Here is a 16,957-nt window from a genome sequence, read left to right as displayed (position 1 = left end):
ACATCGCATGGCTGCGGGGTCTCAGTTGTCAACCAGGGATGGAACCCACACTTCTTGCAGTGGCAGCGTGGAGTCTTAACTGTTGGACAGCCAGGCAAGTCCCTATGAAGGACAGTTTATTTATGGACAACAGATACAGTGCTGAATAGTTTAAACAGTACTTTAAAAAAATCCCTGCAGGGACTTCCGTGGCAATCCAGTGGTTAAGACTACATGTCCCCAATGCAGGGGGCACAGGTTCAATCCCCGGTCGGGGAACTGAGATCCCACACGCTGCATAAAGCGGCCTGGTTCTGCACCTTAGGAACTCAGAGTTCAAAGGAGAAACTACAAAAGCTGAAAAATCAATAATTGTTCTTTGATCTGAAAAAGTGAGGTTACAAGGTTTCTACCACCCCCAAACTGGAGAAATAAGACAGGCTGGTACAAAAAAGCACGGTGTCTGAGCAAAGTCACCTGAGGAGACCCGCGCTGCTGCAGGACTACCTGGTGAAACTGCTGGGGCCAGCTACAGACCAGCCTGAGTCACAACTCCAGCAGGACATCCCCCGGTGGCCCACCGGCTGGGAACACACTGCTGAGGCTCGGCACGCGGGTTCAGCCCCTGGTCGGGGAAGATCCCATGTGCCGCGGAGCAACTAAGCCTGTGTGTCTGGGGCTCGTGCTCTGCAACAAGAGGGGCCACCGTGGTGAGAAGCCCAGCAGCGCGGTGAGGAGCAGCCCCCGATCACTGAACCTGGAAAAAGCCCGCAAGAAGCAAGAGACCCGGAGCAACCATCAACAGACAAACTCCAGGAGAAGCTGGCAGGAAGGGAGGCACCACACTCCTGTGGGTTTGACAACCAGGAACTAGATTAGGCTCTCACAGCAAACATCAGAGAGAAATCCTCTCCCGCTTCTGGCAAGGTGAGGGGAAAGGAGCCATTCTGAAATAAACGAGATCTTCATGTTCTTAACAAAGCCACATAAGAAACTAACTGATCTGAGCATAACCTGTTGGGAGTATTATCAGACTCTTAACGGACCCGGAGAAGGAAATGGCAGCCCACTGCAGTATCCCTGCCTGGAAAATTCCATGGATGAATGAGCCTGGCAGGCTACAGTCCATGGGGTTGCAAAGAATCGGACACAACTGAGCAACTTCACTTTAATGGACCTGGAGAAAGAAATATCCAACTTAAGCCAGTTCTATCCTTCCACGTGGGAGAAAGGAAATTTCTAATTCCAGACCATTCTAGCCATCCTGTCTTGTCTAAGGCAGGGGAGAAAAAACATGATGACCATTTGCTCAACAACTCTACCACGCTACTGAAAGTGTACTGACAGCTGTTGCTTTTAGTTACTGTATCATCTCCAGACAGCAAGAAAAATTACAAGGCATACTAAAAGGCAAAAAACAGTTTGAAGAGACAGAAAAAGTATCAGCAGCAGAAATGTTGGAATCAAAAGACTGGGAACTGGAAACGACTAGGATTAACGAGCTAAGAGCCCTAATGCGGAGACAGAATGCTGAGAACAGAGGGGCAGTGCCGGCAGAGAGCCGGGAGATATGAAGGGCCCCAAAGTGCCGAGATCAAAACACCATGACAGAAATGAAGAATGCCTCTGAGGGACTTCTCGGATGACTGGACGCAGCTGACCCAAGAACCTCAGACCTTGAGGTCTATCAACAGAACCCTCCAAAGCTGAAACATAAAGAGAATCAAGACTGGAAAACATAGGACAAAATATCCATGAACTTTGGGACAACTACAAAAGGTGCAGTATATTCCCAGCGGGACTATCGCAAGAAGAACAGAACAGAATATGTGAGGCAAAAAAGAGAATTTCCCCCAAATAATGTCAAACTACATATCCAGGGAGCTCAGAGAACACTAAGGTAAATGCTGAAAATTCCACACCCAGACATATCATGTTCAAATGGCAGAAAATCAAAGGTAATGTGCAGGACAGAGCCCAGGCTATTTTGCAAAGGAGGCTTCTTCCCCCCTTCTCTTTAGTGATATTCCTACTCCACCTGGTTCAAGAATCTAGCACTTAACAGTTCCCAGGGCTGATAGTAATCTTCCAGACTTTTAAAACATTACTGGCCTTGAAACTGACCTTTAATGCTTAGCAATAATCCTACCTAAGTGAGTTTAAAATAAAAGTGCTAGTATCTGAGAATTTTATAACAGAAGACTGGAAAAGGGCAAGCTGAAGAAAGCAAGAAGAGACAGACACGACTAAGCTCCAGAGTAAGAGCTCAGGACCTATCAGTTCAGTCGCTCAGAACCGCAGCACGCCAGGCCTCCCTGTCCATCACCAACTATAGACCCAGATACAATCATCTACGCTAAGCAAGGCCCATGGAAGCTGGGACTATCTATCTCTAAGGGAAGGAAAAAGTGATGAAGACTGAAATTCCTTTGATACCATAATCATTAAATAAAATTACTTTGATTCAGTAACCACATCTAGACATTGATCTTACAGAAATAAGTCCAGAGGGGAAAAATTCCCAAGAACATATTCAATATTAGATGATTACCCACAACAGCAAACAAAATGTGTAAACACTAAATGTCTAACAATAATGGTATGGTCAAAAGCTAGATTACCAGTTACTAAAATAAATATGAATACAGAAGTATCATTCCTAATAAAGGGACAGAATACAGCAGTGTGACATTGCAAGTGATTCCATATAAAAACACCATGCAGTCACACTTTACAGAAAATGGAAACGAATGGACTCGGAAGCACGAAAAGATGCTTGGCCTCATCCCTGTTACGGGGAAATGCACACTGAAAACTGCAGAGACCAATGTACGCAAGAATGGCAAAGACCGACCAGCGTGCCACCTCCTCCAGTTAGTGCAACAGGGCGACAGGCATTCTGTGCACTGCTGGGGAGCCCAGTGGGGAAAAATGTATCAGAATTACAAAACTATGTAACTTGTGACACAGCAATCGACTTCAAGAAATTTGTTACAAAATACTTGGAATACATAAGAAATGACTATGACAGTATTCACTGCAACACTGCTCATACCCCAAAGTATAAAACTACCGTGCGAATCTGAGACTAGAACTGATAAGCAATCCTGACGGGACCCATTCCATGGAATGCTGACATAGCCGAGAAAAATGAGGACACCCTTCATAAGACGATGCAAACAATCAGTGTATCTTCCCAGATGGCCAGAAGATCTCACGCATATTCCTGTTGAAACACGACACTGGCTTTCTTTCCTCAGATCTGTACAAGCCTGTGATTTGAGCACCACTGATGCGATCCCTGAACTTCTGGGGGTAGGTCATAAAAAGCCACCCAGCCTCTGCCTGGTGTCTTGGGGACATTCATGCAACCCAGCGACATGCTGTTGAGGAACCCAAACCAGGAGGGAGGCCACAGGCAGGTATTCTGGCCGACAGCCCCAGCTGAGCTCCCGGACATGCTGAGGTGACGCAAGCCCCAGGACTGACCCCCCGCCATGACATCAGAAAATCACCTAAGCCCACTCAACCCCCAGAACCAAGAGACAGTAATTGTTTTAAATGACTAAGCTTTGGAGTCATTTGTTTCTGAACAACAGATAACTGGGACAGTAATAAAGAGAAAAATAAAAAGCATATTGCAGAGAGTCTTCTATGTTTTAGATTGCATAAAGTAGAGAAAACATATAGATGTGAATGTCACAGTAACTTTTCAAGGACAGAGTAGCACGGGGCTGCCCTGTGTGTGGTCGCTCAGGCTGTCTGGCTCTCTGACCCTCTGGACTGCGGTCCACCAGGCTACCGTGTCCGTGAGACGCTCCAGGCGAGGGTACTGGAGCAGTCTGCCGCCTGACTCCTCGAGGGGGTCGTCCCAAACCAAGGACTGAGCCCACTTCTCCCGTGTCTCCTGCACTGCAGGCGGGTTCCTCACCCGCCGAGCAAACAGGGAATCTCTGGGAAAAAAGAACTGAGTAGGCAGAAGATAGGAAGGCAACCATTTGAATTTTGAGTCACAAGAACAAATTAATAAATAAAATGTGGCACATGAGGATGGCATCAAGATGAACCCTGCGGCACTAACTCTGGAACATGAGTGACCCAAATGTTTATTTAAGATACTTTCACATCATTTTCCTTATAAATCGATACATAAGGGTGGTCTGTATCTGTCAAGTACCACACATTTAATCATAACAGAGTGCTTACATCATGTATATCCTGACCCTAAACTTCATGAATTCCAGAATACAGACTGCATAGAAGAAAAAGAAAGATCTGTCTTTAATCCCAGCTGTCACTTAGTTGCAAAATCTCTGCCGCATCACTTTTGTTGCCTTAGTTTCCTCGTCTATAAAAGTAGCATTTCCTCACAGAGCCACAGTAAGGTCCAGATGACACTGTGGGAATGCCAATCCTATGAGTGCGTCACATAACACACAACCAGCTTTAAAATCACCTCACACGCGATCCTAAAATCACACTGTATCTCACAGAAGTCACATTTTCCTAAAATTTACAAATTACTTATGAATACAATAGATTAAAAAGTTAGGATTCTCCAGGTTCTAACATACAAGGATAAATAACTTAAAAGTATTTTTTAAACCTTCTTGGCCGTACCACATGGGATATGGGATCTCAGTTCCCTGACCAGGGACTGAACCTGTGACCCTATAGTCGAGGCATGAAATCTTAACCACTGAACCGCCAGGAAGTCCCTGAGTAGCTATTTTATTTGACTGAGAAATGCTGACGATGTCTGATAATTACAGAGTGAGTGAAGTCCCATATCATCACACAACTCTCTTTTTTTTGAATCCAAAGAGTGCCTGCTAGTAATATCTTCAACTTTGCAAACAGGATAAAGAACCATGAATGACTGATTCCTCACTCTGTTGTTACCGTTCCTCATCTATATTACCAATAAAAAAAAAGGTGAACACTTATCTCAAAGATTGTTTTGCAACACTTATAAAACATAAAGGATTATTTATTTTCAAAATCCACTATGTGACGTCATTCTCATCCTGAGAGATTTGGTAACTTGGTAGCCAGAGTTCATGTTTCAGCCGAAACAGCCAGTGCTAAATCCAAAAGCCCTGGAAGGGCTCTGCTCTTTTCTCACTCTAATACGTCCCTATCTGCCACTAAGAGGCCTGTTAACAAAAGGGTGTGACGACTCCACATGGTGCTGTCGTACAGTGCACTGGCTCAGCACGCGCCATAAGGGAGAGTACGTAGAAGGAACACTGGATTACTACACGAAAGACCCAAAAGGGGGGAAGGTTAACTTCGATTCCTAGTATTTCCCACAGTACTAGGAACTTGGTAAGTTTGTTGAATAAATGAATTTTTGAGAAGCTTGACAATCTTATTTCCCTGTATGTAACAGAATAAAAGCAATAAATTAGTGAATCAACAGAGGTGGTTCACCATCAGTTCAGTTCAGTCGCTCAGTCGTGTCCGACTCTTTGCGACCCCATGAATCGCAGCACGCCAGGCCTCCCTGTCCATCACCAACTCCCAGAGTTCACTCAGACTCACGTCCATCGAGTCCATGAAGCCATCCAGCCATCTCATCCTCGGTCGTCCCCTTCTCCTCCTGCCCCCAATCCCTCCCAGCATCAGAGTCTTTTCCAATGAGTCAACTCTTCGCATGAGGTGGCCAAAGTACTGGAGTTTCAGCTTTAACATCATTCCTTCCAAGAAATCCCCAGGTTGATCTCCTTCAGAATGGACTGGTTGGATCTCCTTGCAGTCCAAGGGACTCTCAAGAGTCTTCTCCAACACCACAGTTCAAAAGCATCAATTCTTTGGCGCTCAGCCTTCTTCACAGTCCAACTCTCACATCCATACATGACCACTGGAAAAACTATAGCCTTGACTAGTTAGAGCTAATTGGTGAAATCATTCTGCCAAACAGCTCTGAACATTTCAGCAGCACCAAACGGAATTAATGAATGAAGTGAGACAGGGCAAAAACAGATATTCATGATCGCAAAACGTGAAACAAACTTTAAGAGGAAGAAAAAGTTGACCTGTATTGCTTGCTTCACTTAATGTGGAGAAAGCACACTCTTTAAAAAAAAAGAGTCTGCTCTAGAAGACTCCTTATCTAGCTCAATTCTCATTTTACAGTGTGTAAACAGCACTGTTCTAAAACAATGCTAGGACTGAAGCTAAGCTTATTGGTTCCTAATTCACAGCAATGTTTCAGTAGCCACATACGGTAACATCTAAAACCAGGACACTGGAGAATAACTGAAGTTAAGATTATTAAAATATTTTTGGTCAGAACCGGTACAAACATATAAAATATCAAATCTTGACTAACTTCTTTACTAACCTATCTCAAATGCTGAATATGTACTTTTTATAAGGAAACATTATTACACATAAAGACAATATTCTTCCACTTGAAGCCAAAAGATTAACTTCAAAAAATTTCAACTCTCACTGTAACAGAAAGAATAATGTATATTTCAAAAATCATTTTTCTCATGAATTGAAAACGATACACTGGTGGTTTGTTCCCAGGTCTTCTATCCTTTCTCAAAAGCAGTTTTAATTGAAAACAATATGCAGGTGCCTTTGCTTGGATAACCATGAATGATGTGGTCACTCAAAAAGAGCCACATCCTGAAGTGGGAAGTCAAGTGGATCTTAGGAAGCTTTACTATGAACGAAGCTAGTAGAGCTGACGGAATTTTAGTAGAGCAGTTTTAAGTCCTAAAAGATGATGCTGGTAAAGTGCTGCACTCAATATGTCAGCAAATCTGGAAAACTCAGCCGGGGCCACAGGACTGGAAAAGGTCAGTTTTCATTCCAATCCCAAAGAAAGGCAATGCAAAGAATGTTCGAACTACTGCACAATTGCACTCATCTCACACACTAGCAAAGTAGTGCTCAAAATTCTCCAAGCTAGGGTTCAACAGTACATGAACTGAGAACTTCCAGATGTGAAAGCTGGATTTAGAAAAGGCAGAGGAACCAGAGATCAAACTGCCAACATCCGCTGGATCATAGAACAAGCAAGAGAACGCCAGAAAAACATCTACTTCTGCTTCAATGACTACGCTAAATTTAGCCTCTGAATGTGCGGATCACAACAAACTGGAACATTCTTAAAGAGATGAGAATACCAGACCACCTTACCTGCCTCCTGAGAAACCTTTATGCAGGTCAAGAAGCAACAGTCAGAACTGGACATGGAACAACAGACTGGTTCCAAATAGGAAAAGGAAGACATCAAGGCTGTGTATTGTCACCCTGCTTATTTAACTTATATGCAGAGTGTATCATGAGAAATGCTGGGCTGGAGGAAGCACAAGCTGGAATCAACACTGCTGGGAGAAATATCAGTAACCTCAGATATGCAGATGATACCACACTTATGGCAGAAAGTGAAGAGGAACTAAAGAGCCTCTTGATGAGGGTGAAAGAGGAGAGTGAAAAGGCTGGCTAAAAACTCAACATTCAGAAAACTAAGATCATGGCATCTTGTCCCATCACTTCGCGGCAAATAAATAGGTAAAAAGTAGAAACTGTGACAGATTTTATTTTCTTGTGGAAAAATCACTGTGGACAGTGATTGCAGCCACAAAATTAAAAGATATTTGCTCCTTGGAAGAAAAGTTATAACAAACCTAGACAGCGTACTAAAAAGCAGACATCATTTTGCTGACAAAGGTCCATCTGGTCAAGGCTATGGTTTTTCCAGTCATCACGTATGGATGTGAAAGTTGGACTATAAAGAAAGCTGACTGCTGAAAACTGATGCTTTCGAACTGTGGTGCTGGAGAAGACTCTTGAGAGTCCCTTGGACTCCAGGGAGATCAAACCAGTTAAAGGAAATCAACCCTGAATATTCATTGAAAGGAATGATGCTGAAGCCCCAGTACTCTGGCCACCTGATGTGGAGACAAAGACCCTGATGCTGGGAAAGACTGAGGGCAGAAGGAGGGGATGACAGGATGAGAGGGTTGGATGGCATCACCGACTCAATGACATTAGTTTAAGCAAACTCTAGGAGACCGTAAAGGACAGGGAAGCCTGGCGTGCTGAAGTCCATGGAGTCAGACACGACTTGGTGACTGAATATAATACAGATGCAAAAAGATGAAGAAGGAAACAAATGTACAGGTTACAATTACACAAACAAGTCCTTCTTAAGGCTCACAAGTGAAGGGCAACAGTGGAAAGCTTACTACAGGAGAAACATATGAGTTATTCTGATTCACATTTTCTGGCTGTTTTATTTCTCAGCTTAGGAAGCAATTTTAGTATCTACATACATGTAGTGTTCTATTTAACTGTGTAATTTCTCCCTCTAAGAAAATGTCCATAAATGACTTAGTTGACATGGGGAGCAGGCGCAAATGCTGGGGTAGTTAAGCAAGAATTTACCATACAGAATTTAAAGAAACATAGTTGTATTAATAAATGCTATCTACTTGAAGTCCATTTTTAGGAAGGCTCAAATTGAGGAAGCAGTTGCTCATAAAGGTTTCTACATCTTATTTGCTCTTAAAATCTTTAATAAGAAATTTCCAAGAGAAGACAATCTGGACGTAAAATTCTTTAACACCGTCAAACCCTAAAATGCTGTGCCCTTGGCAGAACAGCCACAACTCTAACATAATGCCGTGTCCTGACAATTTCAGAAAAATACCAACAGTAGTCAGAATGACTCAGCAAAAAGCAGTGGTGGTGACAGCAGAGGTAACAGCTAACATTTCGTCAGCGCTTCACCCTGCGCTAGGCCCTGTGCCAAGAAATGTGTATGTACTTTCATTTAATTAAAAAATACCCCCAAGCCTGTCAAATTTAGGTACTGTTATTTTCATTCCATATTAAGAGTAAATAAAGCTGGGCATGACTTGTGTAAGACGATGTAGCTGGTATGTGCTGGAGCTAGAATTTTAAATCAGACAATGCAGATACAGTCCGTCCCCAGGCCACACCCCTTTCTTCACCACAATTTCACTCTTAAAGTCCTGGCCATAAACTGGTAAGGTAAGGTAAAACCAATGACAGTATCTTTGAAACTAACTTAGTTTTTCTTAATTTTTAATAATAACTTTAGACCCATTAGATATTTTGAATCTGAAAAGAAAAACAAGTCCTGGTAGCCTGGTAGAGGAAATTGGACAGATGTTAAATAAAGTATAAACTTTGTCCTTCTAGTAAAAAAAAAGTCCTGAAATAATTATGTAAACATTCTCTTTAGGGTTAGTAACTGCTCCAAACAGCTTTAAACAGAGGGCACTTATTTTGAGTGTTCTGTGCATCACCAGTCCGTGACTGCCAACGGCAACAAAGGGGAGCAGCCTCAGTGCAGACGACTGAAGATGCTGGTTGTTCAACTCCTTTAAGTGAAGACGAGGCAGAGAGTCCTCGATGGAACAGAGAAGGACTATGGTTCTGAAAGAGGCCTAGCAGATTACGGCGACCAGCGTACAACACTTGCGATCCTCAAACTGGAATAGCTGACGAACAGCATGCTTTTTAAAATCCTACAAAAATCACAGGTAAAAAAGCAATTATCCCATTCACTGGCTGTGATATCAAACACTTCTCTCTCGAAGAGTAGGGAGACTGCACGCTTTTTCATTGCACATTATAAACTTGCTCCGATTTACCCTGAGGATCCACTTGTTTATAGATAGCACGCGAAAGTCTTTTTAAAAACAAGTGTATTTTTGACACAAGGAATTCCCTAGAAATCTTTGAAGTCTTTAGGTGTTCAGGTTGTTAAGTGGGAGATGGCCAGCCCTATCATCCAACAAGTATTTACTGAAGAGCTTCTGAGCCTCCAGATGAGGTAACAAGAAGGGAGGCAACCACCTGAGCCTAAAGCTCCCCGCAAACCTTATGGGCTAGTCTCAGACAAACAGCAGGAACACAAATGTCACGCAGCCTTTAACTCCTGCCATAAGCTAGAACTCCCCAAAGCACTAAACCCAGCACCTAACTACCCATCTCATTATGAGCGCTACAGAATCAAGGGGCAGGGGCGGGCGATATAGGGAGACAACATGGATTCTTGTTTTCTTAAATCAAGCCATCATGTTTAAGAACCACCACAAAAACTGACGACATCTTAATGTTTTTGACCACTCTAACGTTCCAGAATACACAAATTCAAGAGTGCAGTATATCATTTCTACCTTACAATGCAACCAGAGATGGAAAGTTTAAGTGAGCTCTTAAATGTTACTCAACATAAATAGTTAAATCTAAAATAAAGAACAGATGAAACATAAAACATCTGGCCAGGTTCATTTTTAGATAACTCCTCCCACACATCAGCCACACAAAAATACACATTACCTACAAGTTACAGATCTTAAACAACTCAAACCTTGAAATCCTTAGATGCTTACAATCTACTCTAGTCCTTAAGAGTGAAGAGCTGCTTAGCAAAGAGCATAAAACAGTGGTCACTCTGTAAACAAGTTAATACATCTTATGCCTTAAACACATGTTAATTATCTTTCAAAAACAAAAAACCAGGACTAAAATGTGGTCAACACACTGAAAAGGTATTCAACAACCATTAAGACAGAAACTAGGATGTAAATTCCTTCCAAAGGTGGTTAAAAATGCCAGATTCAATCTCTACAAGTACAAAGTATTTGAAGTTTCACATGTTAGAATGAAAACATTTTGACAATTTCATTAATGAAATGTAAACAATCTAATTGGTATTAAATGGAAACAGAGATTATATACACACACTCATACACACATATCAGAAGATATGTATATTTATGATGTATTGACATGGGGTTAAACTTTTCTTTTAAATGTCCTTGGGATGTCATTAGGAAAAAGTACTCTTAGAAGGTTATTGGGAGTATCCGTAACAAAAGCAAAACTTCTCCTCTCGGCCTACATTTCCCAGGAATTAAGTTCTTTACTACAGTGTTTCACTGCTTTTGCTATTTTAATATGTACTGTGAAGGCAGGGAGGGTAAGAATATAGCAAGTCCCAAACTTATTTTGACCCAGGTGTTTAGCCTACAATGCACGTGTATTTTGGGAAATGCTGCAAGCAACAATCACTTGCCAAAAAGTAATTATAATAATTAACCTTTTGCACCAGGTTAAGGTGGGTGGGCACAGTCTCCAAAGTCTTTAAAATTTTTCCTACCATATGGGCTAGGCATCCCTGGTGGCTCAGTTGGTAAAGATTCTGCCTGCAATTCAGGAGACCCTGGGTTCAATGCCTGGATAGGCAAGACTCCCTGAAGAAAGGAATGGCCACCCACTCTTTATTCTTGCCTGGAGAATTCCACTGATAGAGGAGCCTGGTGGGCTACAGTCCATGGGAACGCAAAGAGCCAGACACAACTGAGTGACTCATATACTGTGTGGACTAGTTTCCTTTGGTCCAATTTGTTTTCTGGAGGAGGCTAAAGCTTGAGAGGTAATATTTCATTACTAACCCACATATACACAGATATATTAACAAGGAAACAACAAAGCATGTGTGATATATTGTTCATCACAATTTTTAAAGATACCAAGATTTCTAAATCAAAATAAAAAACTCATGTAAAGGACTGTATTTCTGATGCTCACTCATTATTAACAAACATGAAGTATTAACAATAAAATGGGATCACACTGTAACATGCTCCCCAAACACTGGGGGCTGGCTGGCCCTTGTTATACTGCTAGTCTGTTAAGTAGGAAATATCCGTTATCTACTGCATTTCCTATAGAAAAGTCAGGAGATAGCCGAGTTCTGTAATTTACATTAAAGGGATAATCTAAAATCATAAACATAATTCTCAGTGTACTTGAGATCATATACTCAATGCACAGCATAAGTTATGCTTCTAAAAGATGGACTCCAAAGAAGTTCCTATATGCCAAAGGGTATCTACCTTACATATTTCAGAAGTAAAAAAAAGTATCTGACTTTTTAAAACATGGGGTTAAAAATATATCCGTGAACACCTGAAAAAATATGGTCCTGCTTAATTACACACCTCTTGCAAAGTAGCATGAACCTTATAGCTGTGTGGTTCCTCTGACATTACCTAATTCAAAAGCTCATTTGACACATTAAGCAAAACCAAAACGGGCTTTGCCCCACTGCTACACAGCTGCAGACCTAAGTTCAGGGATCTCACTTCTCATCTCTTCCCAGTACGGCACTGTTGGCTGTCTCCTCTTGGTCCCACACCTTCCTTCCCTCCAGTCTGAACACCGCCCCTGTGTCCCTGTGAGCAGTCTTGACGCCACCTCTTTCCCTTTTCTTTCACTTTCTCTCCAGGTCTCATTTCCCTTTCATGTCCCTCTTCATTAATCACTGGCTTCTTCTCTTCCCTCACCCTAGGAGCATTCTTAAATATGTTTAATAAAATGTAACTAGTTTTGCAAATCAGTGTAATTTGTAAATAGTCCAGTTATTCAGAATTTAAATAGTAACTCTTTTACTCTTTACCTTTACTATTTTCGCCATTCATTCTAAAGCCAACACAGTTCAGCAGACGTGTGATAATTTGAAAATGCTTTTAAACATTATCAAGAAAGATACCAATCAAATCTGAGACTTGGGACACTGATTCTACTCATGTTTGCATCTGTATTTTATGATCTTGGCGATAACCAGGAAATCAAAATATTAAAACACATTATCAAAAAAAAATAAAACACATTATCTTATCAAAAATCAAGCTATAAAGCTTGAGTCTGCAGCTCAGCTCTTTTATTCATGCTGTGACCTATTTAGTTACCCATCATCATACAATCAGAACTGCAAAATCTTATTTGTCAATGTATGAGTCAATTAAATGAAGAAAGGTAAAAGAAAACCTCACCCCCGATGGTACTCTCCTGAAATTCATGAAACTGGCCCTTCACAAAACGAAGCACAAGGCTCGACTTGCCAACAGCAGACTCCCCCAGAAGCACCAGTTTAAACTGGCAGATCTTACTCCCAGTGTTTGGCCCGTTGGGTCTTGCTGCTCCTCGATTAGCCATGTCCAAATTTGAAAGAAGTCCCTAATATCAGTTTCTTAAATGAACTTCCAGGATGCAAGGTGTCAATTCTTTTCTTTCTGGAGGTAAAGAAACCTGTAAAAAAACAAATATGAAGTAATTAAAAATACAAATCAGCAAAACAAAGCAAACCTCGTATCATCACTTTAAAATTTTGCCTGTAACACAGTAATACATGACAATTATAACCTCTATTGGACACTGACTGTCATTTACTTTAATTCACTGCCTTGATTAATAAGTAAAGGTATGAGCTTTGAGCCTAAAATCATACTGTAATTTTTAAGCCTCTGTAAACATTCTAAATCTAACCTTTATTAAAGACTCAATTTTGTGCCAGATGGTTTTAAATACTTAACATAGCCACTCAACAATCCTATAAAGTTCCCTATTCCAATCCTTAAAAAATGAGGAAACAAGCATAGAAAGGTTAGGTGACTTGACTGAGGTCACATAGTTACTGTGACAGAGCTTCAACAGAGCTGATTTTCAACCCATGCAACCTGAAAGGTGACTAGTTCTGGTTCTGGAACTAGATTACTTAGGTTAAAACGGTTTTGAGTAAAATTAAGCCAATTAAGGAAAAAACCTCAGAGCTTAAAACAGTTAAGCTCAATAAAAGTCAGCCATTATTCTTTGAAGGCTCCTTGTAAATGGCACATGCTTTTTATTTAATGGTAACTTTGCAGCAACAAATACTTTAAACAGATCTATGTCTGGTGGCTAAAGGATTTAATACTGTATTCTCATGTCCTCAAATACATCATCCATGCAAGTGTTAACAGCGGTCCTCCGGATGGTGAGTGAGTGAGTGCCCTACTTACTTTTACTCTTCTGCAGTTTTGGGGCTAACAATTAAACGTGTCATTATTTTCTATTTAACACACTTACAAAAAAAAAGCCTAAAATGCAACTTCTAAGTTGTCTTTTATCATTTAATAATGATAATTCTCAAAGATATTAGCAAACTTTAAAAAAATTATTTTCCAAGCTACTCACAAATCATTAGCTCAGTCAGTAAAGACTCTGCCTGCAGTGCAGAAGACCCGGGTTCGATCCCTGGGTTGGGAAGATTCCCTGGAAAAGGAAATGGCAACCCACTCCAGTATCCTTGCCTGGAAAATCTCATGGACAGAGGAGCCTGGTGGGCTGTAGTAGCCCATGAGGTCTCAAAGAGTTGGGCACGACTGAGTGACTAACGCTAAATAACTCACAAATCAATCATAATAGCTTTCTTCTACTTTTAATCAAAGTCTGACCATGTGCTTAATAACATTAAATATGATGATTCTCCTTCTCAAGTCACTGTTGGATTTCATTTAGGTACCTCGTAAGAAATTTGTCTTGCCCATGAAACGAGTTTATACAAGAATCTCTCTTAACAATGAACTCATTAATAAACATATCTATGAGACCATACATCTAAGACAATAAAATCTCCTCTACTTTATCTAAACGGCAGCACTGAAGACCTCTTATCTTTCAGTAATACATACTGTACCTAAAATATTTACAAATGAAATAATAGATCTGAGTTGCTCCCAAACAATGGGGGTATAAATAAAACAAGATAACTGAAGCTAGTTGATGGGTTCATTATACTGTTCTTCCTGCTTCTGCATAAAGAATTTTCTGTGATTAAAAAAATGCTCCAATCTCATATCTATCCTCCCACCACTCCCAAACATACATCTGGGGATCTAATTCGATATAACTATACTAATTTCTGTTGGAGCAAGTGCCTTCATTTCAAACTCTCTACTCCAGAATATCCAATTTTCACAACTGCTGTGAGAAATTAAGAGAATATATACCTAAAATATTTCTGACACAGTGGTCAACACATAGCAGCGATTGAAAATAGGCAATTAAAGTGCCCCTTTGATGAAATAATGACCAAATATCAATAGAATGTCATGTAAACTGAAAATGTACCAACAAATATTCATATATCACACACAACAGCAACTGAAACACTTCCCAGCTATTACCTACAAAACAGCAAACTGAATTACTCATCAAGGACAACATGCTCTGAATTCCTATAGTCGTCCCGAAATTTCAGGGAAAGCATCAGATGCTCATTAAAGGGGAAAAAAAAAAAAGATTTAGCTTTGGTTATAGTTCCCTCCAAGGACCTCAAACAAAAATATTAACTAAATCTAATTATGAATATAGTTAGCATTACATTAAGGTTAAAAGCTATATTTTGTAATATTCATTTGTATTCGTTACAAACTTTTGTTTTCCAAAACCAAAGATTTTGCAGAAAATGCATTTTAAATCTTTTGAAAATAACTGCTGTTCTGTAGTTAAAGTCCTTCTGGGTGCTCTTTGATCAAAATTGAATTCATAACAGCAGCTAACATTTACTAGGCATTTATTTTATGCCAATCACCATTCCACGAATTAGGCTTACAGCAACCCTAAGAAGCTCTTATGATCCCCATTTTAAATTAAGAATCAAGTTTCTGAACTGCCCTGAGTTATCGCAGTGGTGTCCATGTGGTTTTTTCCCCCCACTAGTTATGTGAAAGGCAACTGATTGGACACTTAGGCTCCACTTCAGCAAAAGACAAAAACCAAGTATGCGAATTATGACGTTCAGAGCTTAAAAAGTCTCAAAGTCTTCAGAGAGTAGCCAGTTTGCAGGGAGGCGAACAGCAGAGCACGTTCAAACGGCTCTACCGTCTGGGGCCTCGGCGGCCTAGCTGGGTCGGGTTGCTTTCAGGCCGCGGTTCACCACCTTCCAGAGCTGAGACAAGAGTCCCTGGACAGCCGGGCTCCCCGGGCCACCGCCTCCTTCCATTACCCGGTTCGGGGAGCCGGGGTGGGCGGAGCTCCCCGAATTCACACCCGCCGGAGGCCCAGGTTCCTCCTCGGGGAACACCTGAGCCACCGGCAGCAGCTCCGACCGGCCAGCAGGCAGGCCCGCCGGCCCGCGCGCACGGCTCCCGCCTCCTCCCCGAACCCGGCCCGACGCCGGCCGCGGACCCCCTCCCCGGCTGCCGGGACGGGGCAGCGGCGCCGCGGCCTCCGGGCCGCTCTCGCGGCGCCATCTTGAGAAGGGAACAGGGCCCCCAAACCCTGGCCTCCGGGGCCCCTTCAGGGGGCCACCGCGGCCGCCGGGCCGGGACGCCGCGTCCGGGGGCTCTCCGGTCCCGGGCCCCGGCGCGAGCAGGAAGGCTGGGGGGCCCTGTGACGGCGGGGCCCGCGGACCACCGGGGCTCTGACCCGCGTCGCGGGCGGAAGGCCGGCGGGGCTACCTGGGCTCGCCGCGCGTGGAGCTGCGGCGCTGAAGCTCCGGCTGCAGGTTCCAGGCGCAGCCCAGGCAGGGCCTAAAGAGCGGCGGCGGCGGCGTGTCCTCCAGTCGCGCCGCTCCCCTCAGACTGGACGGTGCGGGGACCGCGCCGCGGTGCCGCCCCCGTCGGGCTCCGTCCCCGCCTCTCCCCGCTCCGCCTTCCTCTTTCCTTTCTCTCCTCCTCCGCCGCCGCCGCCGCCGCCCGGCGCTCGAGCTCCCACTGATTCTTCCTCCTCCTCCCTCCTCCCCTCAGGCCCGCCGCCGGCTCCTCCGCGAACCAAAACACAAACACTCCAGCCCCAGCGCGAGAGCCACTTCCGCCGCCGGGCGCCGGCCTCGCCGCCACGTCGCCGCACGTAGCGAGGCGCGCGCCTCCGTCACTTCCGCCGCCGCCAGCCCGCGCGCTCGGTCCGCGCCCGCGCCCGCTCTCAGAGCCCTCCCAGGCGGGGCGGGGGCCGCTGGGTCACGTGACCCCGCCCGCCGCGGGGCGGGTCCAGCCGCAGGCCACCTCCCACCCCCGGCGGCCCTTGCGCGCGCAGCCCCGCCCGCGCGCGCGCCGTTGTTGGCCGGCTGGCTGCTTGGGGCTCTCTCGGGCTGTGGGCCGGGAACGGCGGGGAGGGCTCTTTAGCTGCCCTGCTTTCGGCGGCACCCTGGAGAGCTCGG

At 43.5% G+C, this 16,957-nt stretch overlaps 1 protein-coding gene across 1 annotated transcript in view; it reads right to left on the bottom strand.

Annotated features, from left to right (window-relative positions):
- RAB5A (RAB5A, member RAS oncogene family) overlaps nt 1-16,598 on the bottom strand; it is a 32,738-nt gene extending 16,140 nt beyond the window's left edge. Inside the window, exons 1-2 of the mRNA XM_052652710.1 lie at nt 16,260-16,598; nt 12,813-13,068 (exon numbers count right to left, since the gene is read on the bottom strand). Coding sequence (XP_052508670.1) covers nt 12,813-12,975 — 163 coding nt within the window. The 5' untranslated portion in view covers nt 12,976-13,068; nt 16,260-16,598. The remainder of the gene's footprint in view (nt 1-12,812; nt 13,069-16,259) is intronic.
- Between the last annotated feature and the right edge of the window lie 359 nt (nt 16,599-16,957).

This window comes from Budorcas taxicolor, chromosome 1 (genome assembly GCF_023091745.1).
Source record: "Budorcas taxicolor isolate Tak-1 chromosome 1, Takin1.1, whole genome shotgun sequence".
Classification (NCBI taxonomy): Eukaryota; Metazoa; Chordata; class Mammalia; order Artiodactyla; family Bovidae; genus Budorcas; species Budorcas taxicolor.
This window is presented reverse-complemented; position numbering and strand designations above follow the sequence as displayed.